Consider the following 13,451-nt stretch of genomic DNA (forward strand, 5'->3'; position numbering starts at 1 on the left):
CTTTAATTCTGTGGAGGACAAAAATTTAATAATTTAGTGCTCAAAACCTCGTCACAGTGAATCAAGAATCAAAAGAATCAAGAATCCTTTACACCGCAGAACAGTGCTGTTTTATATTTATTTGAACACAATTTGATATATTTTTCCTGTTTCATTCCTGCTCCCAATTTTCTGGAATCTTTCAGTTCTTCTGAGGGCCGTGACTCATTGTCAGGATATGATAACACAGGCAATACATGTCTGCCAAGACCTCTTCCAAGTGACCATTATTCAAGTCTGAATCTTGAGTGTGAATCGTGACAGGTTATTTAACTGTGCAAGCATCTCAAAAAGCTCTGTTCCGGGACAGAATTTTCCCATTTTCTTGCAGAGTGTTGCGACGGGTGGGTATTGCGGTGATGAAGCTGCCGGCCCCAATGGCATCTTTCTCAGCCATACAATGTGCAGGTTCGGTGGATTGGCCATGCTAACTTACTTCTTAGTTTCCAAAAGGTTAGGTGGGGGTACTGGGTTACGAGGATAGGGAGGAGGCCTGGGCTTAAGTAGGGTGCTCTTTCAAGGACCGGTGCAGACTCGATGGGCTGCATGGCCTCATTTCGCACTGTAAATTCTATGTCTATGTCTAAGAGAAATTTGAAGATGCGGGTCCCAGTAACATAGTTGTTAAAGAACAGGGCACCATTTTTAAAGATCGGCCAATACAAAAAGTAAAAGTAGACCCCCCCCCCGCCATGAAACAACAACCCCCATGCAACACCCTTGGCTGTGCTTGGACAGTGCCAGGGACAGTGCCGGGACAGTGTCAGTGGTCAATGTCCAGCAGTGTCCGAGGTCTGCGCCATGGGGCAGAATCTAGCCGGTGCCATGTACACTGCCAGGGACCAGTGTCTGGACAGAGTGAGGGGGCAGTGCTCAGAGTGGCGGGTGAGTGCTTGGTAGCACCTAGGGCAGTGCCAAGGAGCTGCGCCTAAACAGTGGCGGGGGAGTACTGGGTAGAACCTGCGGCAGTGGCAAGGGACATTGCCAGGGGGCAGTGCTGAGGTAGCTGTACCGACCCAGCCATGACAGTCTCCTCCCTGAAATATGCACTCGCCGAAGCTCCTCCAATGGACCTGCCCGCCAGGTTCACACCATATGCTCACATGAATGGATAACGTAATGGCCGGTGGTTTAGAATCATAGAATTTATAGTGCAGAAGGAGGCCTTTCGGCCCATCGAGTCTGCACCGGCCCTTGGAAAGAACACCCCATTTAAGCCCATGCCTCCACCCTATCCCTGTAACCCAGTAACCCCGCCCAACTCTTTTTGGACACTAAGGGCAATTTATCATGGCCAATCCACCTAACCTGCACATCTGTGGACTGTGGGAGGAAACCAGAGCACCCGGAGGAAACCCACGCAGACACGGGGAGAACGTGCAGACTGCATAGACAGTGATCCAAGCCAGGAATCGAACCTGGGATCCTGGAGCTGTAAAGCAACTGTGCTAACCACTAAGCTACTGTGCTCCCTGGTAGGAGGTGTGGGGGGGGGGCTGTAAATTATCAGGCATACAAGATTTAAATTTATTATAATTGGGATACTGAAGTTAAATGTCGGGATTCCCGTACTGGTGGGGGTGGGAACAATCACATCACGTCTTTACATCAGTGTGGAACGCAATTTGGGGCTCTTGTGGGATTTTATGCTCGCATCGCCAATCCCACCCAATGGAAACAGGAGCGAAAGTCTGCCCCTCTCACTCCATGCCCCTGTCTTCGCCCAATATTTACCCTTCTATCACAGGCTGTTTTCCAAGAAGTGGGACTCAAGCTACCTTTCCTCTTCTGAACTCATGGTCACTGAGGCCAATTGCAGAATCCTTGCTGGGAGCAGGCAATTCAGCACAGATGTGACGAGCAAACGTTTTACATTCCAAATCTATATGGCGCATCCTTACAGGTTCTATTCAAATTATTGTCTTAATGCCTGTATTTAAAATTCCTTAAATGCATTTAACCGTGAACTATTAAAAAGCCATCATTTGTTGGTAATCAGAATAGATAGTTGGAATGATGTTTAACTTCATTGGTGTTGCTGTGTTTGTTTGAAGGATGCAGTTGTGTACATGGAGTCTGCAGCAATGGGATTACTGGCAATGGGAAGTGCATTTGCTTTTCTGGTTACACTGGGCCAAAATGTGACCAAGGTAAATATGCTTTTTTAATTCAGCTCAGTTAAAAACACTGGCATAATGGGACAATTTTAACCTACCCCACTAATCTGAAGGGATCGGGTATATCATTGATTTTTACACCCCATCCAATTTTATTCCCCATTGAAGCCACAGGGTGAGCAAGGTGTAAAATCAATTCTTTGCTGTTGGGTTTCCTGTTCAGTGAGTTTGGTTAAATTTGTACCGAGTGTATCAGTGCAATAGTGCACATCTGAGCAGTAGAATACAGATCTTTCTGGGAATCCTCTCATTTGTACTCTTTAGAATTCAAGCCTCATCACTGTGCAGAGACATTAAGCAGATGGCAGAAACCTCCCCTCACAGTGGGAGTGTAAACCAGAGAGAAAATAATCTCTGGTTGCCATTCTGCAATCCTGATGGCTGGTTTCAGATTGGAATGATAATCTCAAAGAGACCTGTGAAGGTGTGAGGTACAGCAGCTCCCTGAAAAAGGGAAAGTTAATTTTTTAAAAATTCATATTAATGTAAAATAGTTCTTCACAAGCAGGCTTTTTTGTAGCGAGCTAAAGTGTAATTGTTAAACTCTTTTTGTTTGCACTAAACTCTACCAAGAATTTCCCTGCTTCTGAATGGGATCCAAATACTTTGGCATATATTAGACCAAAGTATCTTTTATGCTCAAGACAGCTACTAGGAGATGCCTGGTAGCAGGTTGTTAAACCTGGAAACCAGCTGACACACAGGTTGGCGCTTGCATGTCTGGTGCTTGAGTGCAAATCTGTGTAGAATCATGAGGTGATAGACTCCATTCACTATTGGGAGGAGCAAACATGTGAAAGACTTCCATGGCATTAAATTGGAAATCTCACAGATAGAAATGGGAAGTAGAAGGGAATAAACATGGGGCGTCATCTTCTTCTAGTTTTGCGGGTCCCAACGCTGGACCAAATGAGTGCGACACTTCGCGGGTAGGTAGGGCTGCTGACCACATGCAATCTTGCGGCAGTGGCCAGCCATTTAGATATGCAGAGGTGAGGGCTCTGGCCAATCGTGGGGTGGGGACCGGCAGGATAATTAGTCCTTATGTCATGGGGTCGAAGCGAGTGAATGTCCACAATGATTGTAACTTGTGCAACCTATTTTGATCAATACAAATTTGGGGCTACTGTTGCTATTTATAAGGAGCAGGAGGTTTTTCAATTTGTAAGTAGTTAATTTAAATCTTTCCCTGGACTGAATTTGTTTTTAATTTTAGGTTATGCATTACTGGATCTTCTTCAAAGCAAAACACAGTTCAAATTAAACAAGATTTATTTACTGATATAATGGGACAGTTGCCTCTTGAAGTGCTGTACCACATCGTCATTCAATTCAGTTGTGATATTGCAATGTGAAAAGAATGGAAATAAATGCTTGTTACGTTTCCTCAGAGGTCCCTGCTTGCAAGTCACTGGGATGTGGAAATAACACACAGTGCGTAGAAGAAAAGACGGGGAGCTTCATCTGCAAGTGTCTGCCTGGTTTTCAGAAAATTGCAAAGACCTGTGAGGGTAAGAAAATTCCCCTTGTCTGCACTTAACAGTTTTGTAGAGAATTTAGCTCAGGGTTTGAGAATGATTTTTGCTCATGAATCCTTTCCAGCTAACACTTCTACAAGCATTTCTTCTTATCAGAACTGTGCATATATTAAGTGCAGCTGGAGCCATCTTACCTATTTTCATCTGCATTCTCCACAATTTTTGTTTTCACCATTTTCAGGCAGTTGTGTATTTCTGTTGTCAGTCAATATAGTTCAGGTCATTGTTTGATCGGTGTTCTATTACTTAAACACTTTACACTTAGCTGTTGTGTTTTTCTTAATTTGATCTAGCTAATGGGCCTGGTTAGTGATCTTAGTTCCATTTGAATAAAAAAGAGGAGATCAGATCGAGTTATTCAAAATAACGAGAGATTATTGATAAGGTGGGTAATAAACCAGGAACGTGAGGCGTTTGAGACCATCAACAAAAAAATGAAAGAAAAGATCAGGAGAACTTTCTTCCACATTAGCCTTAACCAATACAATGGTGGACGCAGAATCAATGAAATGGATAAAGATTTGAAAATAAATTAAAGGGTATGGGAAAGGAATGGCACTGAGAGATATTTCAGAGATTGACATGGTGGACCTGATGGTCTCCTTCTGTCCGACAAATATTGGCATAAGGAGCGGTTCCAGGTCACTCTCAAACATATGTTAGAAATGTCATGTGAGAGTACCTTTAAGAAACGGACGTTTAAGCAATGTACCTTTAAGAAATGGAGCTGATCATATTACTGAAGTGATGTCAGAGGGTGGGGGGGAGCTGAGCTCACTTCTGCTTTTTGAGTTTCAGTTTTGAGAACACAGCTAGGAGTGTCTATGTGTTTTGCTGTGAGCTGCATGAAGAAACACAGAGCTGGTCTGTTGATTTCTGCAATCCAAAGACTATAAATATATTGAATGTAACCTAATGTGTTCCTATTTTTGAAGGTTTGAAGTCTTTTGGATGTTTAAAGGAACAGTTTGAAGGATTATTTAGTGTTGAAGTCTTTTGGGGTTATCTTTGAAGTAATGGTGTTAAGATATTCAATGTTTGTTTTTTAAAGGTTAACTTGAGTTCATAGAATAAACATTGTTTTGTTTTAAAAACCACTTGTCCATTTCTGCTGTAACACACCTGGAGAGTACACCGTGTGCTTCCCACACTACAATCTATTAAAAGTTGTGCGTCGGCTGAACTCCATGTAACAATTTGGTGTTCTGTAAACCTGGACCCGTAACAATTGGGGGCTCGTCCGGGATAAAAGTCTATCGATTGGATTGGATTAACGAACTTAAAGACAGCGAGGGTGAGCATATTGTGGTTGCTTTTCAGGTGTGGTATTTTAGTTTAAGTGGGGAGTGTGTTGTGGACAATGGCTCTTTCAGAGGCTCAGGAGATTCTGGGGATGGACATAGTAACACGCAATACCTTACGGACAGAGACTAAAAGCAGACTGTTAGATTTGGCAAAAGCAATGTGGTTAACATTGCCTGGCAAAATGCGAAAAGATGAGGTGCTTACCGCAGTAACTGAGCATTTAAATTTGCCTGAGATACATTCTGACTCATTAGAAATGGCAAAGCTCCACTTGCAGATTAAGCAATTTGAACATGAAAAAGAATTAAAGCAGCTTGAATATGCAATGAGAGAAAAAGAAAGGAGAGAGAAGAAAGAAACAAAGAAAGAGATAGAGAGGAAAGGGAAAAAGAGAGAGAGTTTGAACTTCATAAAATGGCTATGAAACACGAAAATCAGTTAAAATTGGCAGACACAAAGTGAAACATACAGTTGGATGAGATTGATGAGGATAGTGAGACAGAGCGTCATAGTCGAAGATGTGGTGGCGATCTATTTAAATATCCAAGCATTGTCAAGGTGTGACGAGAAGGAGGTAGAAGCCTTTTTCATTTCATTTGAGAAGGTAACTAAATAAATGAAATGGCCACAGGACATGGGGGTATTACTGATTCAAACAAAGCTGGTAGGTAGAGCTAGTGAAGTGTTTGCATCACTACCGGAGGAGGTATCTGGAACGTATGAGAAGGTGAAAAAATCCATCTTAGGTGCATATGAGCTAGTGCCTGAAGCTTACAGGCAAAGGTTTAGATATTTAAGGAAAGAATTTGGTCAAACATACATGGAGTTTGAAAGGCTCAAACAGTGTAATTTTGATAGGTGGATAAGGGCTTTGAAAATAGACCAAACGTATGAAGCTGTCAGAGAAATTATACTTTTGGAGGAGTTCAAAAATTCAATTCCTGATGTAGTGAGAACTCATGTGGAAGAGCAGAGGGTTAAAGCTGCGCGATTAGCAGCAGAAATGGCAGGTGATTATGAATTAGTTCACAAATCAAGGCTTGGTTTCCAACATCAGTTTCAGCCGGTGAGGGATAGAAACTGGGGACATGAGAAATACTCAAGTGGTAAAGGTAAAGGTGATCTGATGGGAGATAATAAGGAGAGTGTACCTCAGATTAAAAAATAAATCCAGGAGGGTGGAAAAGAAATGAAAAATGTCAAATGTTTTCACTGTAATAAACTAGGCCATGTAAAGTCACAGTGTTGGTGGTTGAAGAAAAGCACTGGGAAGGCTGATGTGGTAAAACAGGATAAGACAGCGGGGTTTGTTCGAGTGGTAAAGGAAAGCCCAAGGGAAGCGAAGGAGGTGCAAATGATTGTACAGCCTGTTCAAGAAACAATTGATAAGAAGGTGCCAGATGTCTTTAAAGAATTTACTTGTGTGGGTAAAGTTTACTCAAGTGTATCAGGAGGAGCACGTAAAGAAGTCACAATTTTAAGAGATACAGGAGCTAGTCAATCTTTAATGGTAAGAGATGAGGAATTATGTAGTTTGGGAAGAATGTTGCCAGAAAAGGTGGTAATATGTGGAATTCAGGGTGAGAGGAGTAGCGCTCCATTATATAAGGTAAGGTTAGAAAGTCCAGTAAAGAGTGGTGAAGTGGTAGTAGGAGTAAGAGATAAACTATCTTGTCCAGGAATACAGTTTATCTTGGGTAATGATATAGCTGGATCGCAGGTGGGAGTGATGCCTACTGTGGTTGATAAGCCAGTGGAAAATCAGACAACTGAAGTGTTGAAGACGAATATCCTGGGATTTTTCCGGATTGTGCAGTAACAAGGTCGCAAAGTCACAGGTTAAGACAAGAGGAGAAATCAAAGAGTGAAGATGAAGTTGAAGTGCAATTATCAGAAACGATTTTTGATCAGATGGTTGAAAAAGAACAAGAACAGGTGGAGGATGAGGCGGATATTTTTAGTTCAGGAAAATTGGCGGAGTTACAACAGAAAGATGTAGAAATAAAACGGATATATCGGAAAGCATATATGGAAGAGGAATCTGAGAGTATACCAGAGTGTTATTACCGCAAAAGTGATGTCTTGATGAGAAAATGGAGACCTGTACATATGCAGGTGGATGAAAAGTGGGCAGATGTTCATCAAGTAGTATTGCCGGTAGGGTATAGAAAGGAGGTGTTGCGAGTGGCACATGAAGTACCAGTGGAAGGTCATTTGGGGATAAGGAAAACTCAAGCTAAAATCCAGAAACATTTTTATTGGCCTGGACTACATAAAGATGTAGTTAAATTTTGTCAATCATGTCACACATGTCAAGTGATAGGGAAACCTTAAGCAGTGATAAAACCAGCGCCCTTAATACCCATTCCAGCATTTGAGGAACCTTTTACAAGGGTCCTAATTGATTGTGTAGGACCGCTTCCTAAAACAAAAAGTGGGAATCAATATCTTTTGACTATAATGGATGTGTCTACTAGGTTTCCAGAGGCCATTCCAGTACGTAATATTACAGCTAAAAAGATTATGGAGGAGTTACTTAAATTCTTTACTAGATATGGACTACCCACAGAAATTCAATCGGATCAAGGATCAAATTTTACCTCAAAGTCATTCAAAGAAGTTATGGATAGCTTAGGAATAAAACAATTTAAAACAACTGCGTACCATCCAGAATCACAGGGAGCGTTAGAAAGGTGGTATCAGACATTAAAGACAATGTTGAGGGCTTATTGTCAAGATTATCCAGAAGATTGGGATAAAGGAATTCCATTCTTATAGTTTGCAATTAGGGATGCACCTAATAAGTCAACCAAATTCAGTCCTTTTGAACTAATTTTTGGTCATGAGGTAAGAGGACCACTTAAATTGATTAAAGAAAAATTGGTGGGTGAGAAATCGGAAATTACACGATTACAAATTTTAGGGAAAGACTAAATAGAGCAGGTGAATTGGCTAGACAACATTTGAAAGTTGCATAAAATGTGATGAAATAGGTAGCGGACAAGAAATCCAAAGTTTGTAGTTTTGCCAATGGAGATAAAGTTTTAGTGTTGTTACCAGTGGTAGGTGAGCCTTTAAAAGCAAGGTTTTGTGGACCTTATCAGATTGAAAGGAAATTAAGTGAGGTGAATTATGTGGCTAAAACACCAGATAAAAGGAAGACTCACCGAGTGTGTCATGTGAATATGCTTAAAAGGTACTTTGAAAGGGAAGGAGAGAAAAAGGAGGTTTTAATGATTCTAACTCAAAGTGACAAACCAAATCCAGATGACTGTGAATTTGACATACCTCAAATTAAATTGGAAAATGAGGATGTTCTTCAAAATTGGGATGAATTATTAAGTTTCCTTCCAGAGGAAAAACGAACTGACCTGAAAGAGTTATTGATATCACATGGGCAAGTTTGTAGAGATAAATTAGGAAGTACTAAAATGGCTATACATGATGTAGATGTGGAAAATACTGTTCCGATCAAACAACATCTATAGAGACTGAACCCTTTAAAATTGGCACAGGTTAACAAAGAGATTGAGAGTATGCTTAAAAATGGCATAATTGAAGTGGGTTGCAGCCGATGGAGCTCACCCATAGTGATTGTACCTAAACCAGACGGTACCCAACGGTTGTGTGTGGACTCTTGAAAGGTGAATGCAGTTACAAGAACGGACTCTTATCCTATCCCACGTTTGGAGGATTGCATTGAGAAAATGGGACAATCCGCTTTTATTTCCAAATTGGATTTACTTAAAGGTTACTGGCAGGTACCTTTTTCCGAAAGGGCAGTACAGGCCCTACCGCCCTCGATGTTGCGGCGACCTGTGAAACCACTCTAAAGCTTTAGACTCTAACACTCTGTCTAAAATACTCTCCAGTTCCCTGACCACATTTGGCCAATAGGCTTGGATACTGACAAAGTTCCATAGACAACGTAGATAGTTGCCCTCGACTACCAGGCACTTGAGGCACATCGCGGATATAGTCTAAGACTAGAAATAATTTGAAGATGGTACAGTATCTTGAACTGGATCTCCTTCATTTTATTGCAAACCAAAATTTTTACAGACATAGCCCCATTTGTTACCCCATATCTCCTCAGCATTTGCCCTTCAGCGTTTGTGACTCCAGATGGTATATATCAATTCAAAGTTATGCCATTTGGCATGAAAAACGCCCCAGCCACATTTCAACGGTTAACTAATACAGTCGCTTCAGGATTACCCAATTGTGCGGTATGTATCGACGATCTGGTAGTTTTCAGCAAGACATGGAAAGAATATTTAAAACATCGTATGGAGTTATTCGACCGACTTCAGGAGGCGGGTTTGGTGATAAACCTAGCCAAAAGTGAATTTGGAAAAGCCCAAGTCACTTTCCTTGGCCGTACAATCAGACAGGATCGATTGGTCCCATGGGATGTGAAAATAAAAGTTATTGGGAAGTTTCCGATACCTTCGACTCAACGGGAAATAATGCGATTTTTTGGTATGAGTGGATTTTACCGGAAATTTGTACCAAATTTTAACAGTGTGGTTGCTCCACTGATGGACTTGTTGAAGAAACGTTAAAAAAAAATTTCAATGGACAGCGGAGTTTCAACATGTATTAGAACATAGAACATTACAGTGCAGTACAGGCCCTTCGGCCCTCGATGTTGCGCCAACCTGTGAAACCACTCTAAAGCCCATCTACACTATTCCCTTACCGTCCATATGTCTATCCGATGACTATTTGAATGCCCTTAGTGTGACTGCCTGAAAGCTGTGGTAACCGATGCTCCTGTATTGGAGAATTGAAAGGGACTCTGTGATCAGATTGAACTGAAGTATCTAACTTTAAAGAGAAATGCCGAGGCGTAGAGGAATGGATGGATTGTGCAGAGACTTTCTTGTTCAAAGAGACTGTCAATCAAGAAGGATTTCGGTTGGAGGAAGAAGAACGGACAAACAAAATGGACTATATTATTATACCTGTTTGCGTGTGTTGTTTTTTTTTGAACCGGTGAAGTATTTTTACTGTGTGCATTTCTTAATTGATGGTGCAGAGGTGAAAAATGAACCATCTTGAAGTTGATGGGGTTTTTTTTTTCTTGGGGGGAGGTGTCATGTGAGAGTACATTTAAGAAATGGATGTTTAAGCAATGTGCCTTTAAGAAATGGAGCTGATCATATTACTGAAGTGATGTCAGAGGGTGGGGGGAGCTGAGCTCACTTCTGCTTTTTGAGTTTTAGTTTTGAGAACGCAGCTGGGAGTGCCTGTGTGTTTTGCTGTGAGCTGCATGAAGAAACACAGAGCTGTCTGTTGATTTCTGCAATCCAAAGACTATAAATGTATTGAATGTAACCTAATGTGCTCCTATTTTTGAAGGTTTGAAGTCTTTTGGATGTTTAAAGGAACAGTTTGAAGGATTATTTAGTGTTGTAGGTTTTTGGGGTTATCTTTGAAGTAATGGGTGTTAAGATATTCAATGTTTGTTCATAGAATAAACATTGTTTTGTTTTAAAAACCACTTGTCCATTTCTGCTGTATCACACCTGGAGAGTACACCGTGTGCTTCCCACACCACAATCTATTAAAAGTTGTGGGTCGGTTGAACTCCATGAAACACTTTGGGGTTCTGTAAACCCGGACCCATAACAGAAAGCAAATAGAAATTGTGACCGTGAATCATCATTGCACCTTCATTACTGAGGGTGTGCTGAATACAACAAGCGGGAATTCACGGATTGCCACTGAGCTGTAATATGCAACAATTTTTCATGATCAGATAAATCCCTTGCCTATATAGTGTAGCAAGAGACTCGGTCTGGTGATGAAATACTATACTCTTAAGTAAAACCAAGCTATAGTGATATCCTGGTATCTATTATAAATCCTTCTCTAGATGGGGAATAATGAAAGATTAGATTAGCATTGTCTCTTCATTTGAAATAGCTAGATTGTCTATTATGTAAAGATGTTATTTTGAAAATGGATTGCTATATAAATATATATACACAAACACTTGCATGTATTTGTGCCTGAGTTGCTAATGACATGCAGGTTATTTATTTGTTTATTTCTGAACACTGTCCTGTAACGTTGCCAACCCTAAGTGATTTGATTCCCCAACAAGGTTACTCATTGAGAAGCAGAATCCTGCGGATGCTGGTAACATTTCCTGGTCAAACAGTGTTATTTTGCAAAAATAAATCAAGCGACGTGAAAGAATGAGTTGTTAAATAAGATCACTCAAAAGCACAGACCTTCATGGAATGAGCAATTTCTTGATAATCTATCCCTGAGAAGATTTGCTAGCAGATTTGCTAAGCTTAGAGTTGAGAGGATATCTTTAAAATAAACTAGAATAGTATTTATGGTTGCAGACAAGGTTGGAGTTGGCCTTAATAAAAATATTTAAAATTTTGAAAATACTTGAAAGAGTAAATACAAAACTTTTTCTTTTCTAATGCAGTGAATATGCTTTGTTCAAGGATTTTGATGCAAATGCTATTGTCTTATCTTTATCATTGGGCATTATGTGAGAATCCACTGCTCCCACACCATAAGGTGATGCATCACAAGCCACTTACAAGGGTAACTTCGAATCAAAGTGTACCAGGACTTCTGACTTTAGTAGTGGAACTTTAACTTGTAGAAAGGAATTCTTGCGCTTATCCATCTATTTTCATTTCCTGTTTTCACACAATAGGTTGTGTAAAGTCTTGAGAATGGTTGCTAGATTAGGGACAAACCTTCCATAATAGTTGAATAATCCCCAAAACAATCAAAGTTGATTTGCCTTTTGAAGTGCAGGTGCCTCAGACGTGGCTTTTACTTTTGAAGGCAATTTGTGCCATTCCTTTGCATCTATGACGTGCCTCAGGTATTCAAAAAAGATTTGAAGAATTCACATATATCCTTCTATACTCATAGTCTGTAATCTTCTAATTTCTGGATTGTAGCATCTAAATTTTGAAGCTGCTCTTCTTCATTCTTTCCAATAACTATGATATTGCCTAAGTAGCTTTGGACTCCTTCTGGTCTGCTTAGACTTTGATCCATGGCACATTGGAACAAAGCAGGTGAGGACATAATGCGAAATGGAAGCCTTTTTGATCTGAATAGCCCTTTGTGTGTCACAATTGTCAAATATTGTTGTGAATCTGGATCCATATTTATCTGGAGATAAGCTTGACTAAGATCAACTTTACTGAAATGGTGGCCTCCAGCCAACCCAGCAAATAAATCATCAACTAAAAGCAGAGGGGACTGCTCTACACACAGTACCGGATTGATAGTGACTTAAAATTGCCACACATGCAAACCATCTTTCTTTATGATGGGTGTCATGATATTCAGATAAACATCATGGTGCAAACATACATACATACTGATGGACAGATCAACGGACCAATCAATACACACACAACACCACAGCCAATCACAGGCAAGAGCATACACACTATAAAACGGGGAACACAACACTTCCCGCTCATTCCAGCAGGAGACAGCTCAGGGCACAGAGCTCACAGCAAGCCACTCAGACATCCACCATGTGCTAAGTGCCACTCCAAGATAGTGTTAGGGATAGGTCCACAGATTCAAGGGTAATGAGCGAACCACAGTAACCAGTTTACCATTGTAAATATTGTTAGTAATAAAACTGAGTTGTACCATCCGCAACCGTGTTGGTTTGTCTGTGTAGCAGAGCACCCAACATGACAATGGGTATGATGGGCATGGCCCAGTCAATTAGTTTAATGGGTTAGAACATAGAACATAGAACGATACAGCGCAGTACAGGCCCTTCGGCCCACGATGTTGCACCAAAACAAAAGCCATCTAACCTACACTATGCCATTATCATCCATATGTTTATCCAATAAACTTTTAAATGCCCTCAATGTTGGCGAGTTCACTACTGTAGCAGGTAGGGCATTCCACGGCCTCACTACTCTTTGCGTAAAGAACCTACCTCTGACCTCTGTCCTATATCTATTACCCCTCAGTTTAAAGCTATGTCCCCTCGTGCCAGTCATTTCCATCCGCGGGAGAAGGCTCTCACTGTCCACCCTATCCAACCCCCTGATCATTTTGTATGCCTCTATTAAGTCTCCTCTTAACCTTCTTCTCTCCAACGAAAACAACCTCAAGTCCATCAGCCTTTCCTCATAAGATTTTCCCTCCATACCAGGCAACATCCTGGTAAATCTCCTCTGCACCCGCTCCAAAGCCTCCACGTCCTTCCTATAATGCGGTGACCAGAACTGTACGCAATACTCCAAATGCGGCCGTACCAGAGTTCTGTACAGCTGCAACATGACCTCCTGACTCCGGAACTCAATCCCTCTACCAATAAAGGCCAACACTCCATAGGCCTGCTTCACAACCCTATCAACCTGGGTGGCAACTT

At 41.1% G+C, this 13,451-nt stretch overlaps 1 protein-coding gene across 1 annotated transcript in view; it reads left to right on the forward strand.

The window, feature by feature from the left end:
* The window catches only part of stab1 (stabilin 1), a 416,947-nt gene that overhangs the window by 50,631 nt on the left and 352,865 nt on the right, over positions 1-13,451 (forward strand). The window contains exons 6-7 of the mRNA XM_072472659.1: positions 2,094-2,189; positions 3,608-3,727. Coding sequence (XP_072328760.1) covers positions 2,094-2,189; positions 3,608-3,727 — 216 coding nt within the window. The remainder of the gene's footprint in view (positions 1-2,093; positions 2,190-3,607; positions 3,728-13,451) is intronic.

This window comes from Scyliorhinus torazame, chromosome 13, assembly GCF_047496885.1.
Source record: "Scyliorhinus torazame isolate Kashiwa2021f chromosome 13, sScyTor2.1, whole genome shotgun sequence".
Classification (NCBI taxonomy): domain Eukaryota; kingdom Metazoa; phylum Chordata; class Chondrichthyes; order Carcharhiniformes; family Scyliorhinidae; genus Scyliorhinus; species Scyliorhinus torazame.